Genomic DNA, 24549 nt, shown 5'->3' with positions numbered 1-24549 from the left:
ATAATGCCTCTGGTAGATTAGCGGCACGTGTCGGTGGCCATATGTCGCTTAGCGGAAGGGTACGGGGCTCTCTCACCAGCGGGGGCGGACGAGCCTGATTGAAGGGGTTAAAGAGGAGATTAAAGCGATAATGTACTGAGATAATCCCGGCAGCACTTCAAGAGGGAGGGCGAAACCGTCTCCAAAGGCAGAGCTCGGAGGGTTACGTCGGCGGCCGTCGCCACGGTAACGGATTACTCCGAATAATTATCCCGGCGTATCTGTCGCGTCACAATTAGAAGTCGGCCGTGAGCCGGGTCGCCCCGGAGTTTTGTGGGTGGGACGTTTAAACTCGTCGCGACTCTGCGGCAGGGGTCACGCGCACACACATACACAAAGAAACACAGAGATACACACAGTGATGAATTTGTCATGGATTCGAGTTGACCCGGGCTCCCAGCGAGAAGCGTCGACAAGGTGCAAAGTGGCTTATCCTATGAAATCATTCACTTGGAGGCACTCTGGGGTCCCGCCGAGTGGCACTCTGTTCTTAGAAGGATGATAAATGGCTTCCTGGTCCCATGGCTCTTAAGTGGACCTCTGTCTTATATGGGTTCATATGAGCCTCTGGTCTCACATATGGATTGTGTATGGGGTCTCTGGTCTTCCTCGGGTATCTGGTCTTTGAAGACCAGCAGGTGCATCTTTGTCCGGTAACCTGTGCGAATGTGGTGGATACACAGACAGTTCTCAGGAATGTTTCAAGCTCCCTCTTGAACACCGACTTTTTAAGACCTTCCTAGTTGGTTCGGACTAGCTCAAGCTAGCGACGGGAGGCTAACCGCTATACTCGTCCACAATCTAGGCAGCGTACCCTTGGACCCGTGCAGACTGTAAAAATCATTGGATTAGTAAAGTCAACTTGTCGAAGAGTCTGTTCAACCGCTCTACTGTACTGTAATTGCCTAACAATGCCACAAGATGGCAGCAAAGGCCTACTTTTGTCTAAATAAAGCTCCTCAACTCCCTTCAACATGGTTCTTTGCCACAAGATCAGTTCTGGTATTGCATTGGCCTGAGCACAAAATCAGTGACGATGTAAATATCGGAGCATAAGTTAAAAAAAAATAGGCAAATATGCGGGTGTTCAGTGTACTTTCATTTTTGTGTATTTCGAGTCACTTTATTACATATTAGGGTGACAGAATGACATTTAGGGTAATTTTGTTGTCGCCAAATGTCAAAACAGGTCAAATTTGACCCCCGAACGATGTATATGACCATTCCTCCTCTTGCTCAGCGTTTGCCAAACGAGCGACTTGCGCGCCTCGTAAATCTGCTGAGTACGGAGATTGTCACCCGCCACGTTGTCAGAGAGCCCGCTGGCAGGTTGGGAAAAATAATTACATTCTCAGCGAGTCTTAATTGCTGCCTTGAAAGCTTCCCCTTTTCCCACACCAACAAAGCACACTTTCATTCCCTGCCCACCTCACCCTCTCCCCCGCCGAGCTCTGCCTGAGTGTCCTGTCCTGTTTTAAGTGGTTTTATCCCGTATCTCCAGAAGAACGTCCCGTCAAAAAAGGCACTAAGTGGTTCCCGCTATGTCTTGGTTTAAAAAAAAAAAATAATAATAAATCCATGCCAGCTTTCTACTTTGTATCTTATTTTGTTCTCATCAGTTCCCCCTGTTTTTTGCAGTCCACTTAAAGTGAGTGCCTTCATTGTTTCTTATGATGAATGCAAGTGTCGAAAATGTCCCATATTGACCTTTAAACAAAAACAAGTGTATTGGTTTATAAACTAGATAAATGGACATACCGGTGCCATTAATATGACATAGCAGATTCTATTTGCATTCAGCAGTACATTTATACAGGACAAATAATGGACAATTTGACTTTTTAATCACTTGTATACAATTACTTGTCTCTGGAGTGCCTGACCATCCATCAAGTATGCAATTAATCAAGCACAGGAACTCTTTTACCTGACTATTTTTGTGTCTGTAAGCAAGTTTACTGTCAAAGTTTAGTTAACAGTCTTACCAGTTTGGTTTGCGGTGACTCTGACCACACGTCATTCATTTGCAGTCTGGACGGAAAGGAGTGAATCTCTTCTGCTTCTTCGAGCTTTTCTTAAAACATTCACTGCCATTGACGGCTTTAGAAGTCAAATATACACGTTAACGGGGAAGGCTGGCAGCGAATGAGTTAAAACAGCCAGGAAGTATTTGAAATTGAGAAGAAATTGCAGACACTAGTATGTCTCCTTTAAAAGTTGTCGTGCGTGCTTGCTGAATCTAAACAAGATTCTAATAACAAGGGAGGCACCAAGCGTCTCCAGGCTGCTAGATTTATGGCGACGGGCGAGAACTTCTCCTGTTTTGACTGATTGGAAACATTGGAAATGCCAGATGGAGCTTCGTGAATATTGGGCGTCCCCCCCCCCCCCCCCCCCCCGCCATTAATGTGACCTATAATCTGTACTACTCAGTTGAGAAAAAAAATCTTTTCATCTTCTCTAAAGGGGAACTAAGGTAATGTGGTTGCACAAGTGTGCACACCCTCTAAAACCGTGATGTGGCTTTGTTCAGAATTGAACAATCACATTCAAACTCGTGAAATGGGAGTCAGCACACTCACTTGCCACCATTTAAAGTGCCTCTGATTAACCCCAAATTATTTGCTCTAGTAGGCTTTTCCTGACATTTTTTGGGTTACTTGCAGAAACATAAGGATTTATTGCTAACACTGCTATCTGGAACTGTTCATAATTCCTTCCACATTGTCTAAGGCCCCAGTTGCAACTAGTACAGCCTCAAAAAACATTCAGCTGTTCTAGTAGACGTTTCTTGACATGTTTTTTCTTTCGAGAAGCCTGAATGTTTTGTGGTAACACTGACTCATATTTGCAACTGTTCATAAATCCTTCCACCTTGACTAAGGCCCCAGTTCCAGCTGAAGAACAACACCCCAAAAAGTTCAGCTGCTCAAGTCGACCTTTCTTGACATTTTTTGCTTCCTGTCAGAAACCTGTCACACGAAAGCTAACTTTTTTTTTTCCTCTATAGACTAACAAGGATTTTCACAATTTTAACAACACTGAAAACAATCCCTCCACTCGCAACAGTTGGGGGGGAAAAAAAAAAAATCAACAACAAGTCAAGTCAGCGAAATCGCTTGAGAGTTAGATCGAAACCGCTGGTCATTCCATAGCTTGGCCACCTTTCTTTGTCTTTACGGTGCGGAAAAAAAAAAAAAAAAAAAAGTTGGCTTCCGACTTTGGGACCTTACAAGACCCCAATACGATGTAACAAGTCTTCCCCTCGGGGCGGAGGAGACGGGGAGCAAACACTGGGCACTTAGCACCCGATAGTGTTCAGGCACGCACTGGCTAGGCCCCCCCCCCACAGACACACGCACACACGAAATATGAGTAAAAGAGCAGACCGCATATTTGTTGCGTGCCATCAGCATCAAAATTGGATCTCATTGCCAGCCAAGGTCACAGCGTCAATAAGTCTTCACACTAACTCGGGTGCACACGTACAGACAAAAGAGAAGGCCACGTCGACAAAGACAAGTAGGACAGCTCGCACGCACACACACACATGCGTACACACAAAAAGCACACACCCGCCCTCGCGCCCCGAGCGGCAAGCTGCGAGGTGGCTGCACTGCGACACGCAACCTCCCGCCCCCATCCCCTCCCACACACACACACACACACACACGATCGTCATCCCTCTTAACATAACATCGTTATGTATGAGACTCCGCACACGTGCAAATGGCCACGTAAAGGCCGATCTTCTTCTCCTCGTTACAAGCTGAGTCTGCCATCTTATCTGGCCACGGCATTAAAAGAGGCCCACCTGTCGCGCCGTCTAATGGCGAGTCGGTGCGCGCGCGTGCACGGCGTCTTGAATGTTTGTGTGTGTTTGTGTTTGCTCCAAAAGTGACAGGCTGCAGGCGTGTGCACGGATAGACCTCAGTGGTGCTCAAGCACCTGGCCTTTCGCCCTTGGATGACAAAAGTGCCCTTTCTGCTGGAGTCCTTTTTCAAAACCAATATTTAAAGAAAAAATAAATATTAGCCTCTCTGTCATCCATTCCACACAAAAAGTACTTTGATATCTGACGGGCATTTATTTGAGTTTTTGTTAGCTTCTTATATCTCTCATGCAGTGCAGAGGACAGTTTTGTACAATTTATTATTAATTAATTTATGACAAACTTAAGCACATAGTACTTAACATTTCAACGGGTGGTCAATGGTCAATTTAGGCATCACGGCTGCTGCAAACTCTTGCCTTTTCCTTCCTCGTTGACGTCATGTATTGGGTGCTTTATTTTATTTCATTTATTCGGAGCAAAGATGTGATGAGTTTTAAGTTAGAATATTTGTATGATTATTTTTGGGGCCGTGAGAATATTTGTATTTATATTATTCGTTCTGTATTAAATTTGATTGACTTGTTTTTTTTTTATTAGACTGTGTTAGTTGTGTTAACAAAAATAAGTTAAATATACCATAGTATGTTTTTGTCTCAATCATATGAAGAATTTTGAGGTTGGGTGCAATTTGTATTGCTTCAACATTGTTATTATTATTATTATTATAGTATTAATTTGCATTGTCTTGTATTTTTATTATTAATGTAATAATGTAATTAATGTAATTTCATGTAGTCATGACTGTTCGTATTGTTTTTATTTTTTAATTGTATTCATTATCAATCAATGTATCACATTCCAAATATTTTTCTCATGAGCTTATACCACACACAATATTTTATTGCATTTGCATTGTTAAATATTCATTTATATTTTTAACTAATGATTTCCTCGTCGCAAATGTTGAACTTATATAATATTTATTGCCTTGTAAAACAATACGACAAAATAAAAATAAAAAACGGCCAACACTTTTCAAGAGCGTAAAAGTAAAGATGCTTACTTATAAATATGAATATGAATATATTGCCTCGTAAACTAAACACCGCAATGTGTGCCGCTAAATAAAAAATAAAAAAATCATAATCTTAACAGAAGTGGTCGTTAAGGAATACATATTATCATATAACATGATGTGAAGCAAAAATACGACAGGTGGCATGGAATAAATATGAATATATTAACTTATAAAACAATGACAATCAATGGGAACTGCTATACTGAAAAACTGAAATATTTTTTTCAGGTAAACACTGTGGTGAATTGTGCAAGTGAGACAAGTTGAGACTTGGTGAAGCAGCATGTGGCTCATTGCTCACAGTTAAGTTCTTGTACGCTGTGTTCTGAGTCGCTGTCAACAGTTGAGATGTTGCGCGCTGCATTCCGTTCCGTGCGTCTGCTCTTTGCAATTTCCCCTCTTCCTCGCAAGGAACGTACGAGGAAAACTGTTTCCTCAACGTTCGACGAACATGTCATGAAAATTTTTTCGTTTTAGTAATTCATCAACTATTTACCACAGCACGGCAAAAAAGTATTCCGTATAAGAAACATAATCCTCCCTTTATGAGAATAAAGCCCTCCTCGCTGATGGGAATGCATCCCGATGCTCGTGTTGTTTATTTTTTTTCCAGCATTTTTATGCAACTTGACTTCACTCCTGAGGCTTTTTTTTTTTTTTTGGTCATTGTTTGTATGAAAGTTTAATTTCCCAGTCAGGACTAGTCAAGTTTATTTGTGTGGCCCGGCGTCGTATTTAATGTCTCAAACCGGGTGAAAAAAAACATGAAGGGGGGGGAACAACAAGCTCTAACCTTTATTTCACTTCAAAGCGAACGCTCCGACACACCAACCGATGATTGTGCGCTTTATAGCAGCAGCTGTGTGTGTGTGTGTGTGTGTGTTTGTGTGTGTGTGCGTGCGTGTCTGTCACTGGGACAATATGGGTGACGGACTCGCTTCACTGTGTATGTGTGTGTGAGTGTGTGTGTTTTCCGATTGCATGGTGAGCTCCAAGGACAGGCAGTGGAGAGTAGAGCAGGTGATTTGTCTCGTAGGATTGAGCTCATCTCCTGCAGGCCTCCTCCTCCTCTTCCTCCTCCTCTTCCTCCTCCTCTGCATCCCGTTTTATTTTGAAGGCAATTCCTCCAGCCGTTTGCATGCAATGCGGTCATTTTCATTTTGGTGCTAAAACTGACGTGGTGAAGCCTTTTTATAGACAATCTCGGGCGTAACATTAGCAACACTGAATTTTATCTAAATTCTTTTGTGAATTTAGTTTCATTTTATTTTTATTAAAGCTCAAGGTTAAAGCTCATCATTTTTATTTCGGGCAGTGGTGATCAAACCTTTTATACCAAGTACCACCAAAAAAAAAAAAATAAAAATACTTGGCTCTCCAAGTATCACAGTAATGTCCAGCATTAAAATAAAAAATTTGTGACCATATTGTAAGCCAGTGTAACATTATGCACAGCTCGAACATTAGCGCTGTACTGAAATATTGGAAAATAAAACATGTACTTAAACAATGATTTGGTTAAAATGCATTGCACATAAGTCAAATAGAAATTGTACCTGAATAAATGCTTGAAAAACAAAAACAGCGTGAAAAGATTAAATACAAATGTATTGTGCTTAAAGTTAAATACAACTGAACGGTCCATATTACTGCACTGGAGAGAAAAAAAAAACTTGTAGCCACTGTAACTGGCACAGTTCGAACATTTGATTCAGTGGTTCTTTCACATACCACTAGAGGGAGCCTGTGCACCACTCGTGGTACTTGTAGTACACTGAGTATTGAGTTTTTAGATTTCTCAAACTGTGGCGCAAGTACAGTGGGCAAGAATACCAGTTCACGGGTCAACTCCGTGCAACACAAATGTAACGCAATCCACATAAAAAATGATTACACGCAATAAAATATTCGTCCTATTTTTGACAGGAAGGCGAAAACGAATTTAGGAATGTAGACAAATGCATCCTGGGCTAAAATAGTTCATGAGTTGATTCAATGCAACACAGATGTGAAGCAGTTGACATAAAATAGGAATATACAACTAAATATGAGTTCACAAGGCCCTTTATAATGTATGTAGCACCACTCAGCCCCCCCCGTGTTGAATAATTAGTCAGGCCATTGGTTAACTTATGCTAAGCCGCCCCGCACTCCGTAAGCCTAGCGAACAGTCACATTAAACACACCTTGCTGACATCAACACACACACACACACACACACGCACGCACAGTTCAAGTCCAAGGACGACACATAAAACCAATCCCGACATTCTTCGACTTGTTTTGGCCGTAAGGATTTGTGTGCAAACATGCCACTTGTTCATTTGTTCATTAACAAAATACGCACGTACGCGTTCGGTCACAGCTGCGCCCGAGCCTGGGCCTCTTTTCTTTCTTTCTTTCTTTCTTTCATTTTTTTTGTTGTCCACTGGGCTGCATCGCATTTCAATGGGGACGCGCCAAACATGACACTTTTTTTCCATTAGGTGTAAATCCTCTGCGACGAAGGACGGAATATATGTTTTTCAGCAGAGGAAAAAAATAAAAAATAAAAACGCACTGCAGACTGTGGTGTCGCCACGTGCGTGTGCATAAACAGGCCAGCGGGTTAGCGTAGCGTCACGGCAGGTGTGAGACTATATTACAGTGTTCCCTTGCACATTCGCATCTTGTGGTATCAATAGGCACTTATAATCCTTTTGAGGCGGGCCGCTAGTTACTCTCCAGATTTTTGCCATTCTCGGCAGGGCTCGGTCGAACGCTGTATTGCAATCCTTTACAAATGGTAATACTTACGTTTTTGTTCTTTGAAAGTTGTCGATGGAGAAGGCTTTATGAGCAAGGTTGGTTTATCTCAGTAACTACCTGAACCTGTAGGGGAAAAAAATCAGTCGGGCAGTTGGAGCAAAGCTACGACAACGAGCTTTCAGGCACTCGGTTTATTAACACAAAGTAACGATAGTCAGTTCCGTTCTTAATCCAATCGGATCTTCTACGATTCCACTGGCTTTCCACAGTAGTCTGCCAATGTTGGTGTCCCTGAGGGTGGGCATTGTACATCTAGTCACCCACTCTGCTGCTTTCATCACCCGCTGCAGGTTCCTCCTGTCCTTCGCAGTACAGCTGCTGAACTAACTTGTGCCTCAGTAGGTCAGGAGGTTGTCCATGCCGGATCTGTAGAAGTTGATCGACAATGTTGCCGGAGGTGGGCTTGGCGTAGTTTCTTGAGGAAGTCCAGTCTCGCCTGATGGGAGATGTTGGTGTCCCAGATGAGGTCTGTGGACCTCCGAGAAACTTGAAGCTTTCCACTCTGTCTACCGCCTCTCCCGTTGATCTGGAGGAGGGTGTGCTCAGTGCTAGTGAACTTCCAGAAGTCCATGATCATCTCCTTCGTCTTGGCTGTATTCGGATCCAGGTTGTTGATTTAACACCACCGCTTGAGATGTCGGACCTCCTCCAGTTTAACATGTTAATTCCAGAAAAACTCTTTTAAGATAAAAAAAAAAAAGGCATTTAATCGCATTAAAACAAAAGAACGACAGTCCAGTGCTCACTGTCCATCCAAAAATGTCGTAGCGGAGCAGACAAACATTAAAAACACGGTGTAGTAAAATTAAGACGGCACTCTTAACGTTAATTCCGCTTAATTAATTTCCCCAAAACAAAAGATAACATATTTAATCCTATTACGACAACATAAAAACAGTCAGTTCCATTCATGACGCTCATCAGTCGTCATCCCAAAAAAAGTCATAGCATTGCAACCAAATGTTATAAACACGAACTAGTAAAAAAGTTACTGTCCCAAGCAAATGAGGCTAGCAACATGCTTCTGGTTGTAATGTTTGTATAGACGGTCAACAGCGGCCGGCCCCCTGTGTCGGCGCGGTGAATTCCCTCCGCCTCGGCCGCTAACTTGGTCTCCCACAAAAACCAGCTCGGCCTATTTATCTTGTGGTTGTGGAATGGGAGCAGCAGCTTGCTAGCGAATGCGAGGGTTTCTGCAGATGCTTCATCAAAAACAATACACTGATAGACTCCCATCTGCTGTACGTAAAGAAATAGTTATCATCGTAACACATATTTTGCAAGGCTTTCTGGACACGATAGGATTCGTGAAAAACGAAGAAGCAACAACGATTAAACAAATACAATGATCTATTAAAATGACCAATAAACTGACAGATGGAATTGGTTCCAAATGCTAACGACGCAGATGTTATTGAAACGGAGTATGCTAATGAGAACAGATGACTTTTGAGAAAGTATTAGTTTTGCGGTGTGTGCGTCAGTAGTTTTGCGTTCTAAAGAAGCTGTGGGATGTTAAGCTTGAGTAATCTTCCGCATATTTTCGGTTGACTCGTCACAAATGTTTTTTTTCTGCGCACATATCTCCAGCTATTTGCTGAAATACTTACCTTCTCACGGTTTTTGATCTCGACCGCGAGACAAGATTTGCTTGTCCGCGAGGAGCTACGTTTAGCCTGTATTGATAGCGGAAGCTATGGAGAGTCTTCGCTGCGTAGGCCTCACGCTAACATTACCAGGCCAAGTTACTATCTCACGTTAGCCGCAGAAGCTAACGAGGCTGACGATGCGCAGCAACTCTTCAAAGTCTTTCATTCATTGATGGCTATACGTTGGCGTTAGCGTAATTAGCAAAGAATCACAACAACACACAACAAATGCTGTGCGTTTGTCCCGTGCAGACGTTCTGCGAGTGCGTGCCCGGCTCCTCGCAGCTCAAACATCGCTGGTCCGACTCGGAAAGCGCCCGGGAGACGCCGGCCAAGGTAAGGCCCCGCCCTATCCGTCGCTACAACTAGCCACTCAACCGCCTTGGTAGCTAAAATGTCCGCCGTTGTTTTTTGATTTTGTTACGTCCTATTTATCATTAACAGCAATGTTATACAGCGTTTGAGTTTAAAGATTTCCCGAAATTGTAGATGTCATCTGATAGAAGATCGCAGCAAAACAAACTATGATGTCATCATCACCAATCAAAGCGTCCAATCAGATCAATGCCAGCAACGGATACAATAAAATGCTCTTCCACTAGATAGCAGGAGGTTTTATTGTAGCTGACATTTCCATTTTTCTTTCTGTCGCCATTAAGCTAAGGTTATCCCACTTCTGACACCAGAAGAATCAACATCTTGAATCGTGATCTTCGTTTGAATCAATACAATGTTCCAGTCCCTTTCGTTTCAGACAATATTCAGAATGTACCAAAAGTGATCTCACAAACAAAAATGACAAAACTGGTGTGAGAATTATGATCCAGAAACAAGAGAATGTGACGAGATTAACAAGAACTGATAGGGTGTCTTTCTATTAGCATTTTTAAATAAATATCCATTTGAGTTTTGATGAGGATCAAAGCAATGTGGCGCTAGCTCTTCCGACCCCCGCTGCCGTTCCGTCCCCTTTTCCCTTTCACCATCCGCCCACTCGAATCCCACTGTGGTCCTCTTAAACCCCGTTGCGTGGAAGCAGCTCAAGCGGGAGCGTGTCCAAAAGCGCCTTCGTTACAGCGCACGGGCCCCACGCTGATAAGATTGAGAGATTCATTTACAAGTGTTAATAGCCTGTTGGCGTTCCATCGTCTTTCACTTCCCGCAGCCCGTTTTTAGTTGAAAGAACCCTTGCAGTCCCCCGCGGGCTCCGTCTGAAGGGTCAATGTAGAAAGTTGCTCGAGGGGATGTCTGTTGGCTATCAAATCATTTCTGATTTTTTTCCACTGCACTTGTCACTTTCGTTAGCAAACTATATCTCAGTTGTTTTTTTTTTTTTTTTTTTTTAAATGAGCCAATCATTTATGTGAACAGCTCAGTGGCTTTTAAGGCACCTGCTACCTGCTGATAAATGCTAAATGGGCTGAATTAGCATAAGGTCCTTTCAGTCCTCAAGAAGCTCAAAGTGCTCCAAGAAGCTCAAAGTGCTTCTATTTTGTTTGTTCAATGAAGTGAAGATTAGAAGGTGTTAGTTTACAAAATGTATCATTTGCAAGCGCCTTTCATTTCACGTGACCTTGGCCCGACGTAGCTATCCAGCTTGTCTCAATAGATTACGATGTGTAAGCATGTGCAAGGCCGTCTGTGGGCAGACATATCTGACCTTGTCTCGGAAAAGGTTTGCTGTCATGAGCACTCTGTTCATCACTCGACAAAAGGGCGCAAAGATCCTTTTTATTCATCTCTCCGCTAACAGAAACTTTCACTGCAAAATTGATGTCAGAAGTGGCGTCCCTCAGACAGAAAAGCGTAGTACCCGATCAGCCAGTTATGTCGCTGCTTACAGAAATTTCACTGATAGCCCATTGTGTCATCTCATCTTTTTCTGGGCAACTTCAAGAAAAAGGACTCGGTACTGACATGGCCGAGGGACGTGGTAGACGTCGCTCTTGTGCCCGTCCTTGTGGCAGTAGTGATTGCTGGCCCTGTGGGTGCATCCTTGTGGGCGTCATTTTTGTGGACGACGCCCCTTGTGGCCACCCTCGAAGCCGTGGTTGTCGTCACCCTCGTGGTTCTCCTCGACGCCCTCGTTGCTGTCGCTCTTGTGGCCGACGCCCTTGTTGCCGTGGTGGTCGTCGCCACTGCGCTAAGTCACCTTTGTAGTTATTGCACTGGGTCTCGCTCTGATGGCCGTGGTGGTAGTCACCCTTTCGGGAAATACCCCACTGGCTGCCGCGCTCCTGGCCACCCTCACGACCAGTCTTGTGGCCCGTGGTGGTAGTCACCCATGTGGGTGCCCTTACGGCCAATGCTGGTCGTCACCCTTGTTGCCGTGGTGGTCATAGCCTTTGAAGCCGTCGCCCTTCTTGCCGCCGTGCCGCCTTACGTGGCCACCCTCATGGTGATCTTCACCCCTGTGATAGTCACCCTGGTGGCGTGCCCTCATAGAGTAGCTGTTGCCGTTGTGGCCACCCTCTGTGCCGCACTTGTGGTCGTCACCTTTGCGGCCACTCCCATTTCTTCGACCCTGTTCGCATCCTTACACTGAAGTGATAGCGGCCTAAATGCACCTTTTCGTTCCCCTTGGAGGAAGTCATGCCGACACCTGACCTCCAAGTACATGCGAAAGTACAATCACAGTCTTCCTGAGTCATCCTCGATCTGCGCCTTACATCGCTCTGCTTTCGCTTGTGATTAAATTAGCACAAAGCTTCTTACGCACACATCTGTGTAAAAGCAGTTGAGTGTTAGCTCCTCGTGCGTTTGACTACGAGCAGAGTGCGAGTCGCTGTATATCTTTTCTGTTTTAGCGTAATAGCCCGGCAAGCAGGCGATGAATGTTTACTGCAGTGCTGCCGTGCTGATGGCCATCACTGACGTCTCGGGGCCCCGCCGGCAGTAAAGCGCAGAAAAAGTCTGCTAACGTCTGCAGTGGGGGGGGGGGGGGGGGGGGGGGGGGGGGGCGGTACAATATGAACCGTGAGACACAGAAGTCGCACAGATAGTAGAGCTGCTGTGTATCTGTGACAGCATCCAGCGTGAGTTTTGATTACTAAAGAACGGAAAAAGCTAGAAAGCAACTTTTTGATTTCTGGTGAAAGAAGGGAGCCGACTCTCAATATTTTGACGGTCTCGAACGATCAGTCAAAATGCTGTAAAACGGCTGCCAAAATGGGGAAATCTGCTTTGAAAAGTTAACGAGTTCAATTCACAACGTGGCACTTTGTAAGTTTTGTCCTCATTTTAGTCAAACGCCCACGGCCGTGTTTCATTGCGTATGAGGATTTGACCTTGGATCATTTTTTCATAAGTAGAATTTGTATGGCTCATTTGTTAGTTTCCTGCACAAGCCAATTGATTTTCTTCGCATTAAAAAAACCATAAAGCTCTCCCGTTGTAAAGCATTTACCGTTAGCCGTCTATTAGCGTGCAGCCCAGCTCATTTACATATTAATAAGCCCGCATTCTTTCGCACACACGCTTGCACATACAAAACATAAAACAAACACGGCATATTCCACCCCTCATTCATCCACCGGTGTGGACGAAGCGATAATAAGAAATCACACGCTGAGTCATTGCGGCGGAGCTTGTAATCGCGGCGGGCAGGGCTGTAATGCTTCCCCGTGTCCGTCTCGGAACCGTCCCACGGAAAATCGAGCCGTGTCGTAAAAGGTCAAACACGCGGCCATTTTACGCTCTCGTTAATGGCCGCGATGCTGCCAGAAGACGCCTGCTTTTTCCTGTCCGCCGATTGCCCTGCTCGTTGTTTACATAATGTTGGCTGAATTAATCCACTGCGATTGGCTGGCAACCAGTTCAGGGTGTACCCCGCCTCCTGCCCGATGACAGCTGGGATAGGCTCCAGCACGCCCGCGACCCTAGTGAGGAGAAGCGGCTCAGAAAATGGATGGATGGATGGCTGAATGAATCCATTGCACCCACGCCGCCTACTATTTGATGATGGAATTTTTTAAAATTTATGCCACGCACTTCAACATCAGGGCCCTTGAGGTGCTAACGTCCTTCATGCAGAATGTTTGGACGGCAACAGTCCGAAAAGAATTCAGAACTTTGCCACAGCTTGATCGATTCGTTAGATGTGTACACCTTTTTTATTTTTATTTATTTCTTTTTTTTATTTTTTAAATGGCTTTACATTTTAGCTGAATAAAAACACGTTTACTACTACCACTACTGAACAAGGGTTAGGGTTGCAAGTTGGGATTTCAAGACAGGGTTTGGGTCTCCAACAAGTGTCAGGGTTTCAAGTTAGGGCTTTCAAACCAGGATTAAGGTTTCACTTTAGGGTATAAAGTTAAGGTTTCAACCCTTGGTTTGAGTTTTAAACAAGGGTTAAGGTTTCAAATTAAGATTTCAAACAAGGGTTAGGCTTCTATATTGGTTAGGGTTTCAAACAAAGATTAGGATCTCAAATAAGGGGTTTGAAATCTGGGTTAGGGTTTTAAACAAGTGTTAGGTTTTTAAATCCGGATTAGGGTTTGAAACTAAGGTATCAAGCAAAGATTTGGGTTTCAATTTCGGATTTCAAGGCAGGGTTTGGGCTCCAAACTTGGGTCAGGGTTTCAAATGAGGAGCTTTTAGCCTGGGTTCGGGTTCTAAACAAGTTAGGGTTTCAAGCCATGACTAGAGTTTGAAATTGTTGTCACTAGATTTCAAGACAAGGTTTGGTATTCAAGCGAGGGTTAGGTTTTCAAACCAGGATTAGGGTTCCTAATTGAGGTTTCAAAGACGGTTGAGGGTTTCAGTGATTCTGTAGACCTTTTTTTTTGTGGGCACGCATCCAAAAATCTTAAAAATGTGCCTCATCTTTTCTCTCTTCGCAGAGGATGAGCTGCAGCTACCTGCTGTGCACCATCCTGCTCTTCGTGGCCGTCCTGCTGGCCGTCACGGTGACGGGCACCATCCTCTTCATGAACCACAACCAGGCGCCGCCCATGTCGGACGGCGTGCCGCACATCTCCACCAACCAGGACGAGGCCAACGCCCTGGTGACGGTGGAGCGCGGCGACGGCTCTCGCGTCAACATCTTCATCGACCCCAACTGCCCCGACTACAGCGGCAACTTTTTGCGGCTAGAAGGCGTGCAGACCTCGCTGCTGCACTCGCTCACCGACCACGACTCGGACCTGAAGTCGGTGAAGGGCCAGGACCGAGCGCTGCTCGTCAGCCTGGCCGAGGAGGTGGCCAAGCTGTCCGCCCACGCCGGACAGCTGAAGATGGACTACGAGTCCCTGCGCCGGGGGCAGGGAAGCCTGGGCCAAGACCTCAACACGCTGCAGTCAGAGCAAGCACGCCTCATACAGGTAGGAACGAACAAACGGAATCCAGCCATCAAACCATTTCCATAAACCTTTTCACCAGTGTTGGTTTCAAGCAGCTATCTTAGTTTTATTCTTTTCCAACAGAAACGCTTCTTCGTTTTCGTCACATTTTAGTCATTACTGTAGCAGATGGTTTTAGTCGATAAGGTTTAGTCTTTTAACAAATGCGTTTCAAGTTCAACGCCACATTTTGACAAAATACTACCAATTAGAATGACCGAAACCATCGAACAAGAAAAACAAACATACGTTTTACTTAGTAACTTATCAAATACTTATTAACACACATGACAGTACTTTAGCTTTATGACCTTTCTTTCTGAGTAGCTTTAAGCTTCCTGTGAAAATGATCACAAGCTACTTGTTGAATAACATTACCTGTATAAGATATATAAAGAGGACTTTTTTTTTTTGTTTTTTTTTTAAACTTACCTTCGAATGAACATCAGCGTGGTGAGCATCCATTTTGAACGTCTGACAGACCGTCAACGAGAACTGGCGCGCATCTCGTTATGTTTTGGTCCTCAAAGTGTTTAGATCGCCACCGTCACGTTTTCACCAGGTGTAAAAGAGGTGTCAACAAAATCTTTTCGTCGTCGTCATCACTGAGTAACGAAATTTTGCCGTCGTTGACTCGGGATGGCGCTGGCTGCTAATTGGCTAACCGTTAACAAATGTGGGCCATATTTGTACTGCATAACACCATTCTAATGGTGTACACAGACAAAGAAATCCTGATTAAAAACAATATTGAATGAAAAGATGAAAATGAAGATACAATCACGACCATAAAAACGGAATAAATGAGTCAATAAAACAAAAACTAACGGTGAACAGTGAAGGCCAGATTGAAATGTATTGCATCTATATAATATCGCGCTGATGTGACGGTCTCATTCCTATTAGCACAGCCACTCTGTTCTTTCAACGTTGCTTTGATATCGACAGCGTAGGCATAAAATACCCATCGCGACGTACGGAATCTCTTTTTGGCGCCATTAGCATTCGGCGGCGAAACAACTTTCAAAGCAAATGTAAACAAACGATGGACGCGCGTTGATTTGCACCGTAAAACCACTGGAAGCTCATTAGATTGTAATTATTATTTGATTGGATTTTTTTCTTCACTCTTTCGCATAACGTCCACGTCAGCATAGATTCAGCCCAATGGCGGTTTTCTAATAGTAGCATATACACAGTGGAGTGATTGAAGATGTTTCAGAGTAAGCAACAGGATTCAGTTCATTCAATGACTTGCAAATAAATGTAGTTTGTACATACAGTCTGAGAAGAAAATGAAAAGCCTTTCAGCTTTTCACAACGTCCAATTAGATTGTATTGACGACGCTGTTGCTAATAAGCGCGGCGCGTGGGGTCAAGTCTCTCGATTCTGACTCCGTTTCATAGCTGACATTCGTATAGTACGCCGAGAGAAAACACACGCTTGGAAAATCTTCCCTCGAAGGCAGGTTGCTTCGAGCCGGCGCGTCAAATTTATCACCTGATTTGGATGTGATTTGATGCGCGATGGCCGCAAGGCACCGGAAAAAGGGTCGAAAGTGAAGAGAGGTCTCTGTCCCGAATGTGGGTGGGAGAGGTTTTCAAACAATGGTTAGGGTTTCAAACCAACTGTTGGGTTTCAAACTTGGGTGAGGGTTTCAGTTCAGTGTTTCGAGCAAGGGTCATGTTTTCAAATTAGGTAAAAAAAAAAAATCATAATTCAGGGCTAAGGTTAGTGTTTGAAACCAGGATTAGGGTTTTCCGCCTGGGTTTGGGTTTCAACCAAGGGTTGGAGTTTGAAGTCAGGTTTAGTGTTTCAAAATTACTTTTAACACAAGGTTTAAGGTCTGGGTTGTGTTTTATAAAAGGGTCAAGCTTCCAAGCCAGGGTTAGGGGTTTATACTAGGGTTTGAAGCCTGAATTAAGATTTCAAACAAAGGTCAGGGTTTCAAATTTTTGTTTCAGACAAGGGTCAAGGTTTCAAGTTCAGGTTTTAAGACAAGGGTGAAGTTTCAAGCCAATTGTATGGTTTTAAAGAAAGGTTAGGGTTTGAAATGTAGGTTTCAGACAAGATTTAAGGTTTCAAGTTAGATTGCATTGATTTCATTGAGGCTTTGCTATTGTTTACGCGTCATCCGTATTTCATGCGAATTGATGCGCCGAGCCCTCGCCGAAGCAAAAAGTGGCCGGACAATCCCCGATGATTGATGGCGTCGTCGGGGCGGCGCGGCGCGCATGCACGCTCGCTTCCAGCGGGCCGCGCAACGAGTTGCAAAGAGCCCCCTGCAGACCACCGCTACTTTCGCTTTCCCTGACAGCATCCGCTCGGCTCAAATAAAACACACTGAGAAATACTACGCGGCTATCATCTTAGTCATTGGCTTGAAAATAAAAATATCGAACTTCTCACCCCCACAATTTCTGTTCCCCTGAGAAGTTGGAAGGATCGATACTGTTTTTTTCAGAGTTTGCGATATTGATTGGATTCCCAGGAAAAAATGTCTTTATTTGAACTGTTGGAAACTTAATTGGACGGCGCCTGGGTTCGATTTTCACACCAGGGTGACAGTTTCAAACAAGTGTTAGGGTTTCAAATGAGGGATTCAAACCCGGGTACAGGTTTCAAATCAAGGTGGTTTTAAGGGTTACACACACGGGTTAGGGTTTCAAGTTATAGTTTCAAACGAGGATTTTAAGCAAATCTTTTTCTCGGGGTCCGGAAACACAACACACAACAAGTCCACTTTGACAACCGGCCCCGATAGAACTGTCGCGGGACACCTGCGGAATATTAACATCGTCGAGACCCGAGTCCCGACTTCCGCAACCGTCGGCGGGAGACGTTTATCGGTCCTTTGAGGAGACGTAATGAGAAAGAAAAGCTCGTCGCTGTGGCGCAATTAACTTTGAAAGCTCCATGAGATAAGTGCGGATAATGATAATTGGATCATTGGCGGATAACCATCAAAGTCACATCGGGTATTAAATCCCCAGTCAATTAAGTAAATGGGCGGCCGGCAACATTTAGGACAAAAAGTACTTGGAGTAGGCACTCGATACTGGGAACGTAGTCTTTTTTTTTTTTTTTTACTTACTTATGCTGTCAAGAAAGGGTTAGGTTTCCTGTTTGGGTTTCATGCCTTGGGGTTTCAATCCTGATGTAGGGTTTCAAGCCACGGTTGGGTCTCAAGTTCAGCTTTTCACTCCTGGTCGAGAGTTTCAAACGAAGGTCGAGGTTCATTTTGGGAAATGTTTTCGGACAAAAGTACCACTCAATACTTCCACGTCGTACTTTGTGTTAGTCAGAGCCCTCACAGTGCGGACCCCGGTCCCCCAAACATACGCTGCCATTTAGTGCTGATAACGAGCGTTTAATGGCTTGATAATGACTGAATCTGCTGACTTACTTCGCCAGCCAGTGTGAAGGGTGCCTAACGAGAGCTAATTACATCAAGCGTCCTAATTGATGAGCCGCCGCGCCGCACTTAATGATGAAGCCCCAAGAAGGCTTTGCCTTGCTGCGGACGCGCCGAGATACAGTAAGTCGGGAGGGTCAAAACACGTGTATCTCAAATCATCTTTCCCAATTGGGACTGAATGGAAATGCCATGAATCCATACCAGCACCCCCAAAAACAAAATCCATTCCCATGTTAGGGTTTCAAATTAGGGTTTGAACACATGCCTGTTGGTGATATTGAATGCGGTGCTGGCGTTTGTGTCACATGACCGCAGCGCGCCTCAGGTGCGTTTGTTACAAAGAAACGCGTGCGAAACGTGCGAACGCGAGCACAATGGTACGAGGGGAGGCCAAACACCTGGCGGGGCGGGGCCGGCAGCCAACTGGTGCGCCGCATCTATACGACCCCCCTCGCCAACAGAAGGGGTGGCGGGAGGGGGCGGTCGTGAGGGCGAAGCACGCCCGGCCGCGAAGGCCCATTCATCACCTGGCGTCCCGCAGGGCCTTCCTGCTGCCGTTGTGCCCTTTTTATGTCTTTGGATGATGCAAGGCTGCTTATATCTTTGGTTTTGTTTGGATTCAAGGCAGTGTTTATTATAAAAAATCATGTTTTATTTCTTTTTTTGCCAACTATTGTTTGGTTTTTTTAACCCCTCTCAAAGTCAATTTTCCGTCCTTACCGATGCGTTCAAGGACGCTCGGGCTGGTTAGTTGTGACTCGCGTCAGGGTTTCACATTGGGGTTTCGAGTCAATTTCATTATGTATGTTTGGGTTTCAAGACTAGGTTTTGCTTCATATTAGGGTTTCCAAAACTTTTCACCCCTCTCAAAGTCACTCCATCCGTCCTTAGCGGTATGTTCAAGGACGCTGGGACTAATTAGTTGTTACTCTCAGGTGAAAAATTAATGATTCAATCTCACCCAGTGGACAAACAGGTGAAGTTCCATGAGGGATCATTGGAGGCAATGTCAAATGTCTTCATTAACATGTTATTAGCATGTAATTAGCATGTTATTTGGAAAGGCCGCAAGCAAACAACATTTAATGTTTAAGTGCTCTTAATTTCTTATTATTGTGTTATTGTTATGTTATAAACATTTTAACTTGTTATTTAGAGGAACGCCGCACAAAAAAGGAAAGCAACCCACATTTGGTAATGTACAGTATTATTAAACGATTATTAACATTGACAACCGTAACAATAATTGCAATATGTTATTATTGTGTTATTAATTTAACATTAACATGGTTAGAATACGTTGTATGTTAACTTGTTGTTAACTTATATAGACACATTAACATCAATGCAAGTCAAACCAAATTTGATATCATATTATTAACATGTTATTAATGTGTTATTAACATGTTATTAAGTGGTATTAAGCAGAAGGCCTTTGCAGTAAACATATTTGCACAGGTTTCCTGCAGAAACTGGGACTTGTTAGTCTTTAAAGAGACATGGGGAAATCTCCAAAAAGTAAATCAGCAAAAAAAAAAAAAAAAAAAACTTTTTTTTAGTTAACATGGGACGTGGATAGGAAATGAACAGCATATAAGAGTCAAAGAGTTATTTATTTTTTCCGCAGCTGCTGTCAGACATGGTGAAGGTGGTCAACTCAGTGAGCGACGCGCTCAACGCCATGCAGAAGGAAAACGTGGGCCTGAAGGCGCGCACCAAGGCTGACCTGCAGAGGGCTCCGGCGAGGGGCGCCCGCTTCAAAGGCTGTGCCAACGGTAAATCGACGTGTTTGTTTATTTTGTCTGTCGTGCGTGCCTTCATTGGATTTCGCCGCCCAGGCGCATACAATAAGAGTCGATATGAGTGAATTTTTACTGTTTGCTCGTACGCTACGGAGCAGAAATACTGATTATGACGCACTTGTTTTTTTGGTTTGTTTGTTTGTTTTTCACTCTCTGGAGGGTAATATGACTTCCTAATATATATATATATATACAGAATATATATATTTTGGAATTGTGACATTTTCAAGCAAGTGGATTTCGGCTGCAAAGGATCAGTGATGCTGCACGGGGAAATGGCGGGAGAGATCAGGTGGAATATTGATGGGATGGAAATTTTGGAACGAGTCGCAGTTTTCTCTTGTGCCGCGAGTTGAGCTGCTGAACGTGTGTTGTGGTCTGCATGCCAAACGAGCATCCCGCGCTAATTAAGTCACGCCAAAACGTCAATAGAATTGGTTAGCGAGTATGTGTCATGTCAAATGTGTCAGTTTTCCTACTATTTGCATATGTTGATGACTGAAATGTGTACCAAAAAAAAATGTATTATTACCATGATATCAATGTATTAATGTGGTCTTAATATGGTAGTTACATATAATTAATTGTTTCTTAGCTTGTTAGGTGGAAGGGCCACACAGTAAGCAAAGAACAAAAGATATTTTATGTTATTAAGGTGGTAATACTGTTAAAATATCAGGAGACCATTATAATGTTATTAACATGTCATTATTGTCACTATTAACTCTATATCGAAGGCCAGACAGTAAGCAAATGACAGCAACAGGGTGAAACACGGCATAAATTAATGTTGTATAAATGGGTTATTGATGTTGTAGCATGTTATTAAGATGTTATTAACTATGCAAGCGCAAGCTCTCACAGGGAACAAAGACTGTTAGAAAAATATGCAGTTGGTTGTGTGTAAAACTGTGATTAATGACAAGTTGTTACTGAAAAAAGTGTTATATTTAAGTTAAACCTATGCCATATTCAAGATGAGTTTGTGTTTTGTATTTCAGAACAATATTTGATTAATTTAATAGGCACTTTCGTCACAATCGCAAGGCGTAAATGCAAAAATCTAGTTTCGGTACGTGGTATCAATGAGTATTCAAATGTGCTTGTCCTCGTACTTGGTCTGGGAAAAAAAAAAAGTGGTATCGGTGCATCCCTAATGACAACAATGGTGGACAACCAGCTTTTTGTAACACCCTCATGTGTTATTAGTGTGATATAAATGTGTTATTAACATAGTAACGTGCAATTAATGTTATTTAAATGTTATTAACTTGTCAGTAGGAGGCCAACATTTTGGTGCCTTTCCACTTATTCGATTTGTAAAACGTTAGGTACCAATCTCGTATTTGGTATTTGGGCCCACTTACAGCATTTTTTATGCAATAGACAGATCTCTGATTGCGGCATAAAAATGTAAAACTAAAAATGTCCGGATCACTACTCCGAGACAGCTGCCTCCTCCCCCGCCCTCCAATTCTCCATTACAGGGATGTGTTCTTTGTGTCGTCAGCCTGACGGGCGCAACGTCAGCGCCGCCGTGAACGCTGACGCCGGGTCCTGTCGGGGAACATCTCATAAAACTGACACGTTCTCATTATTTTCGACAAAAAGCCCGGCGGCAGCAGGTGTCCTGTTGGCTCAGCTGTCTGTCAGGGCTCATAGGTCATCTTTTAAAGGTGGCAGCAGCACCTTTCTCCCACCCGCATCTGAGGAACAAGTCGTGCATGCTTAATTAAATCGGGCGGGCGTCAACGCAAACTGTATGTGGTTTAAATGTAATATTTACCGGAATTAAAAATACAGTTGTACCTTGATTTGCTTGTCAATCCGTTCAATTCAACTCACTCGGCCACGCCCCTCAAGGGCACACATCATAAATCAAGGTGCCACTGTATATCAAATCAATTTTCCCCATTGAAATGAATTGGACTACCATTAATCCGCTCCAGCCCCCCCAAAAATCGCTAAATTTCTAATGAAGAACAATAGTACTGTAACTGCATTGTATATAAAACTAAATAAAGTATTTTAAGACGTAAAGGTAAAGAAATTACTATGTACAGTAGTATTTGTGTGTGCCTCCAAGGTGCGTGGTCAAGTGAGTGACATCAGGTCTTAGAGTCAGTTCGTGTGAGAGCACCTCGGTGTGTGTAGTGGCTGACAGCAGCTCATTGTGTATTTGAGTGTTTGACCCGTTCAATGGGCAGTCGTAAGGCAAGGTACCTCTGTAAAATACAAAAAAAACAACAACAAAAAACACGATGTACTTGTCACTGATGTGTTCCGAGATCGTGACGGTGCCTACCTGTCTGGCGGTAGTGAGCCTCTCGTTAGGCTGGCTTTACCGCCCGGTTTCTCAGATGCAAAGTGGGTTGACCACTTCAGCAGAGGCAGCAGCTGGTGATTTTGGAAAAAAAAAAAAAAAAAAAAGAAAAAACACAGTGAAAACAAGTCTCATTTCTGCCAAGCCCAGGATTTTTTTTTCATCAGTTTTGTTGCATTGTGCAGCATCTCCTAACTTTTATTGAACTAAGGCACATATTTTACGTTAGCAAAATCTCACAGACAGACTACCGAACAAAAATGTCCATAAAAGTATAGTATACGACAACAAAACAACAACCAGTATATTGTAATTTGTTATCAATGTGTTATGAACGTGGTAATAACTTATTAACATGAAGAAGGGCACACAGTAAATAATTGATAATAGCGTTAATACAGTCAGGTAATATGCTATTGATAGCTATTAACGTGTTATTAATGTGATTCTAAAGTGCTCATAACATGTTATTGAATTATGAACTTGTCACTGACGTGCTTGCATGTGTGTTATTAACAGGTTATTCACCTGTAAAGAGGAAGGTCACAGTAAACAAATGGAGGAAAATTAGTGTCTTATTAATATGGTATCATTTATTGTAAACAGGAAGGTCACACAATAAACAAATGACAACGGAGGGCAGCCAACATTTTTAATGTGTTATTAACATGTTGTTATCCTGTTATTAACGTGGCATCAGCTGGTCATAAACATGTTATTTACTTGTTGTTAAGAGGAAGATCTCACAGTCAAGAAATGACAATGAGGGCAACTGACATTTCTTGTGTGTTATTAACTTGTTATTAATGCAGCATCAGCTTGTCATAAACATGTTATTTACTTGTTGTTAATAGGCTGGTCACACAATGAACAAAGGGCAATAGCCGATGCAGTATTTTGGCTTTGGGGACCCTACCAACAAATGAAGTAGTACAACATCAGTACATCTGTCAAAAAATTGCATTGGTGTAAAAACAATTTTTATTCATTTATAGTTGAAACCAGGCTTGTGTAAACTGCTGGGTTTTAGAAGAACAGCTCGAGTGGAGTAGTGGAGTGGTTAATGCCTGCCCACAAACAAACATGAACAAATAATGTCCTTCCCCCCCCTACTTAAATATCCATTTGGCCTTGGAAATGGTCTTTCCTTTCTTCTCTTTTTACCCATTGCGTCACTTTAATGGATACCAAAACTAGACTTATTCCCAGTGAATCTTTTCAACATGGACTCCATTCTGTGTAACAGAATGGAGCATAAACAGACAAAATATGGATAAATCACAGTAAAAATGTATTAGTCTTACCATTAATTAAGTAGCTATTTTACCTCCCCAGAGGCATTTGGGTTTTCATTTGTTGTTTGTGAAAACTAATTAGGCGATTCCCGCAAAACCCAGCGCGACTTGATGCATCCTCCCGATTATGTTTTTATCCGTCCCTCGGGAGCACACCGGACCGGCTTCACACGGTGGAAATAACTCTTTTTGTGACATATTCAAATACGTCACGGAGGACAACGGCGGTCCGTAAAAATGGTCCAGATGGACGGCTTTGTTTTCAGTCTAATGACCAGAAGAAAGATGCTTGGCTCTCATTTAGTCGCTGTCATGAAGAAGGCTGGCGCTTATTGGAGGCTTACACCGAGATGCGAGAAAACCTTGCAGGATGAGCGGTGGATAGATGAACAGACGGTTTGATGAATGGATGGGTGTATTGTGGGGGAAGATACCAGATGGATTGTGGACGGATGTCGAATGATTGCATGTTTAAATGGTGAATGATAGGGATGATGGAAGGAAACATGAATTTTTAGATAGTTAGATGAACGGATGGTGTGATGAATGGATGAATGCTGACAAAATAATTGATGAATGATGGGTGGATCAATGATGGATGTTGGACAGGTGGATGGCTGAATCTAGGGAATGGTAGATTCATGGATGAAGGAATTTGGGGATGAATGAAAGAATGATGAACGGATGGATGTTGAATCAATATTGGATGGCTGACTCTATGGGTGAATGAATGATGGATGGATGATAATGAATGTAAGGAATGATATACGGTAGATGGATGAATGATACATACACGAGGTGGACGGACGGACAGATGGTGATGGGGGGATGTAAAATCAATTGACTGACTAGATGAATAAATGATGAATGGATGGATAAATGATGGACATGTATTGGTGGGATGACTGAATCTTGGGGAAAGATAGATGGATGAGTGCATGAATCTGGGGATAGATAAC

At 43.3% G+C, this 24549-nt stretch overlaps 1 protein-coding gene across 2 annotated transcripts in view; it reads left to right on the top strand.

Moving 5' to 3' along the window:
* fibcd1b (fibrinogen C domain containing 1b) overlaps positions 1-24549 on the top strand; it is a 90160-nt gene that overhangs the window by 17928 nt on the left and 47683 nt on the right. The window contains exons 2-4 of one of the 2 annotated variants that reach the window (XM_061747514.1): positions 9662-9745; positions 14254-14733; positions 19798-19945. In XM_061747514.1, the coding sequence (XP_061603498.1) occupies positions 9662-9745; positions 14254-14733; positions 19798-19945 (712 nt within the window). The remainder of the gene's footprint in view (positions 1-9661; positions 9746-14253; positions 14734-19797; positions 19946-24549) is intronic. The other variant, XM_061747515.1, reaches the window with a different exon arrangement.

This window comes from Phyllopteryx taeniolatus, chromosome 15 (genome assembly GCF_024500385.1).
Source record: "Phyllopteryx taeniolatus isolate TA_2022b chromosome 15, UOR_Ptae_1.2, whole genome shotgun sequence".
Lineage (NCBI taxonomy): Eukaryota > Metazoa > Chordata > Actinopteri > Syngnathiformes > Syngnathidae > Phyllopteryx > Phyllopteryx taeniolatus.
This window is presented reverse-complemented; position numbering and strand designations above follow the sequence as displayed.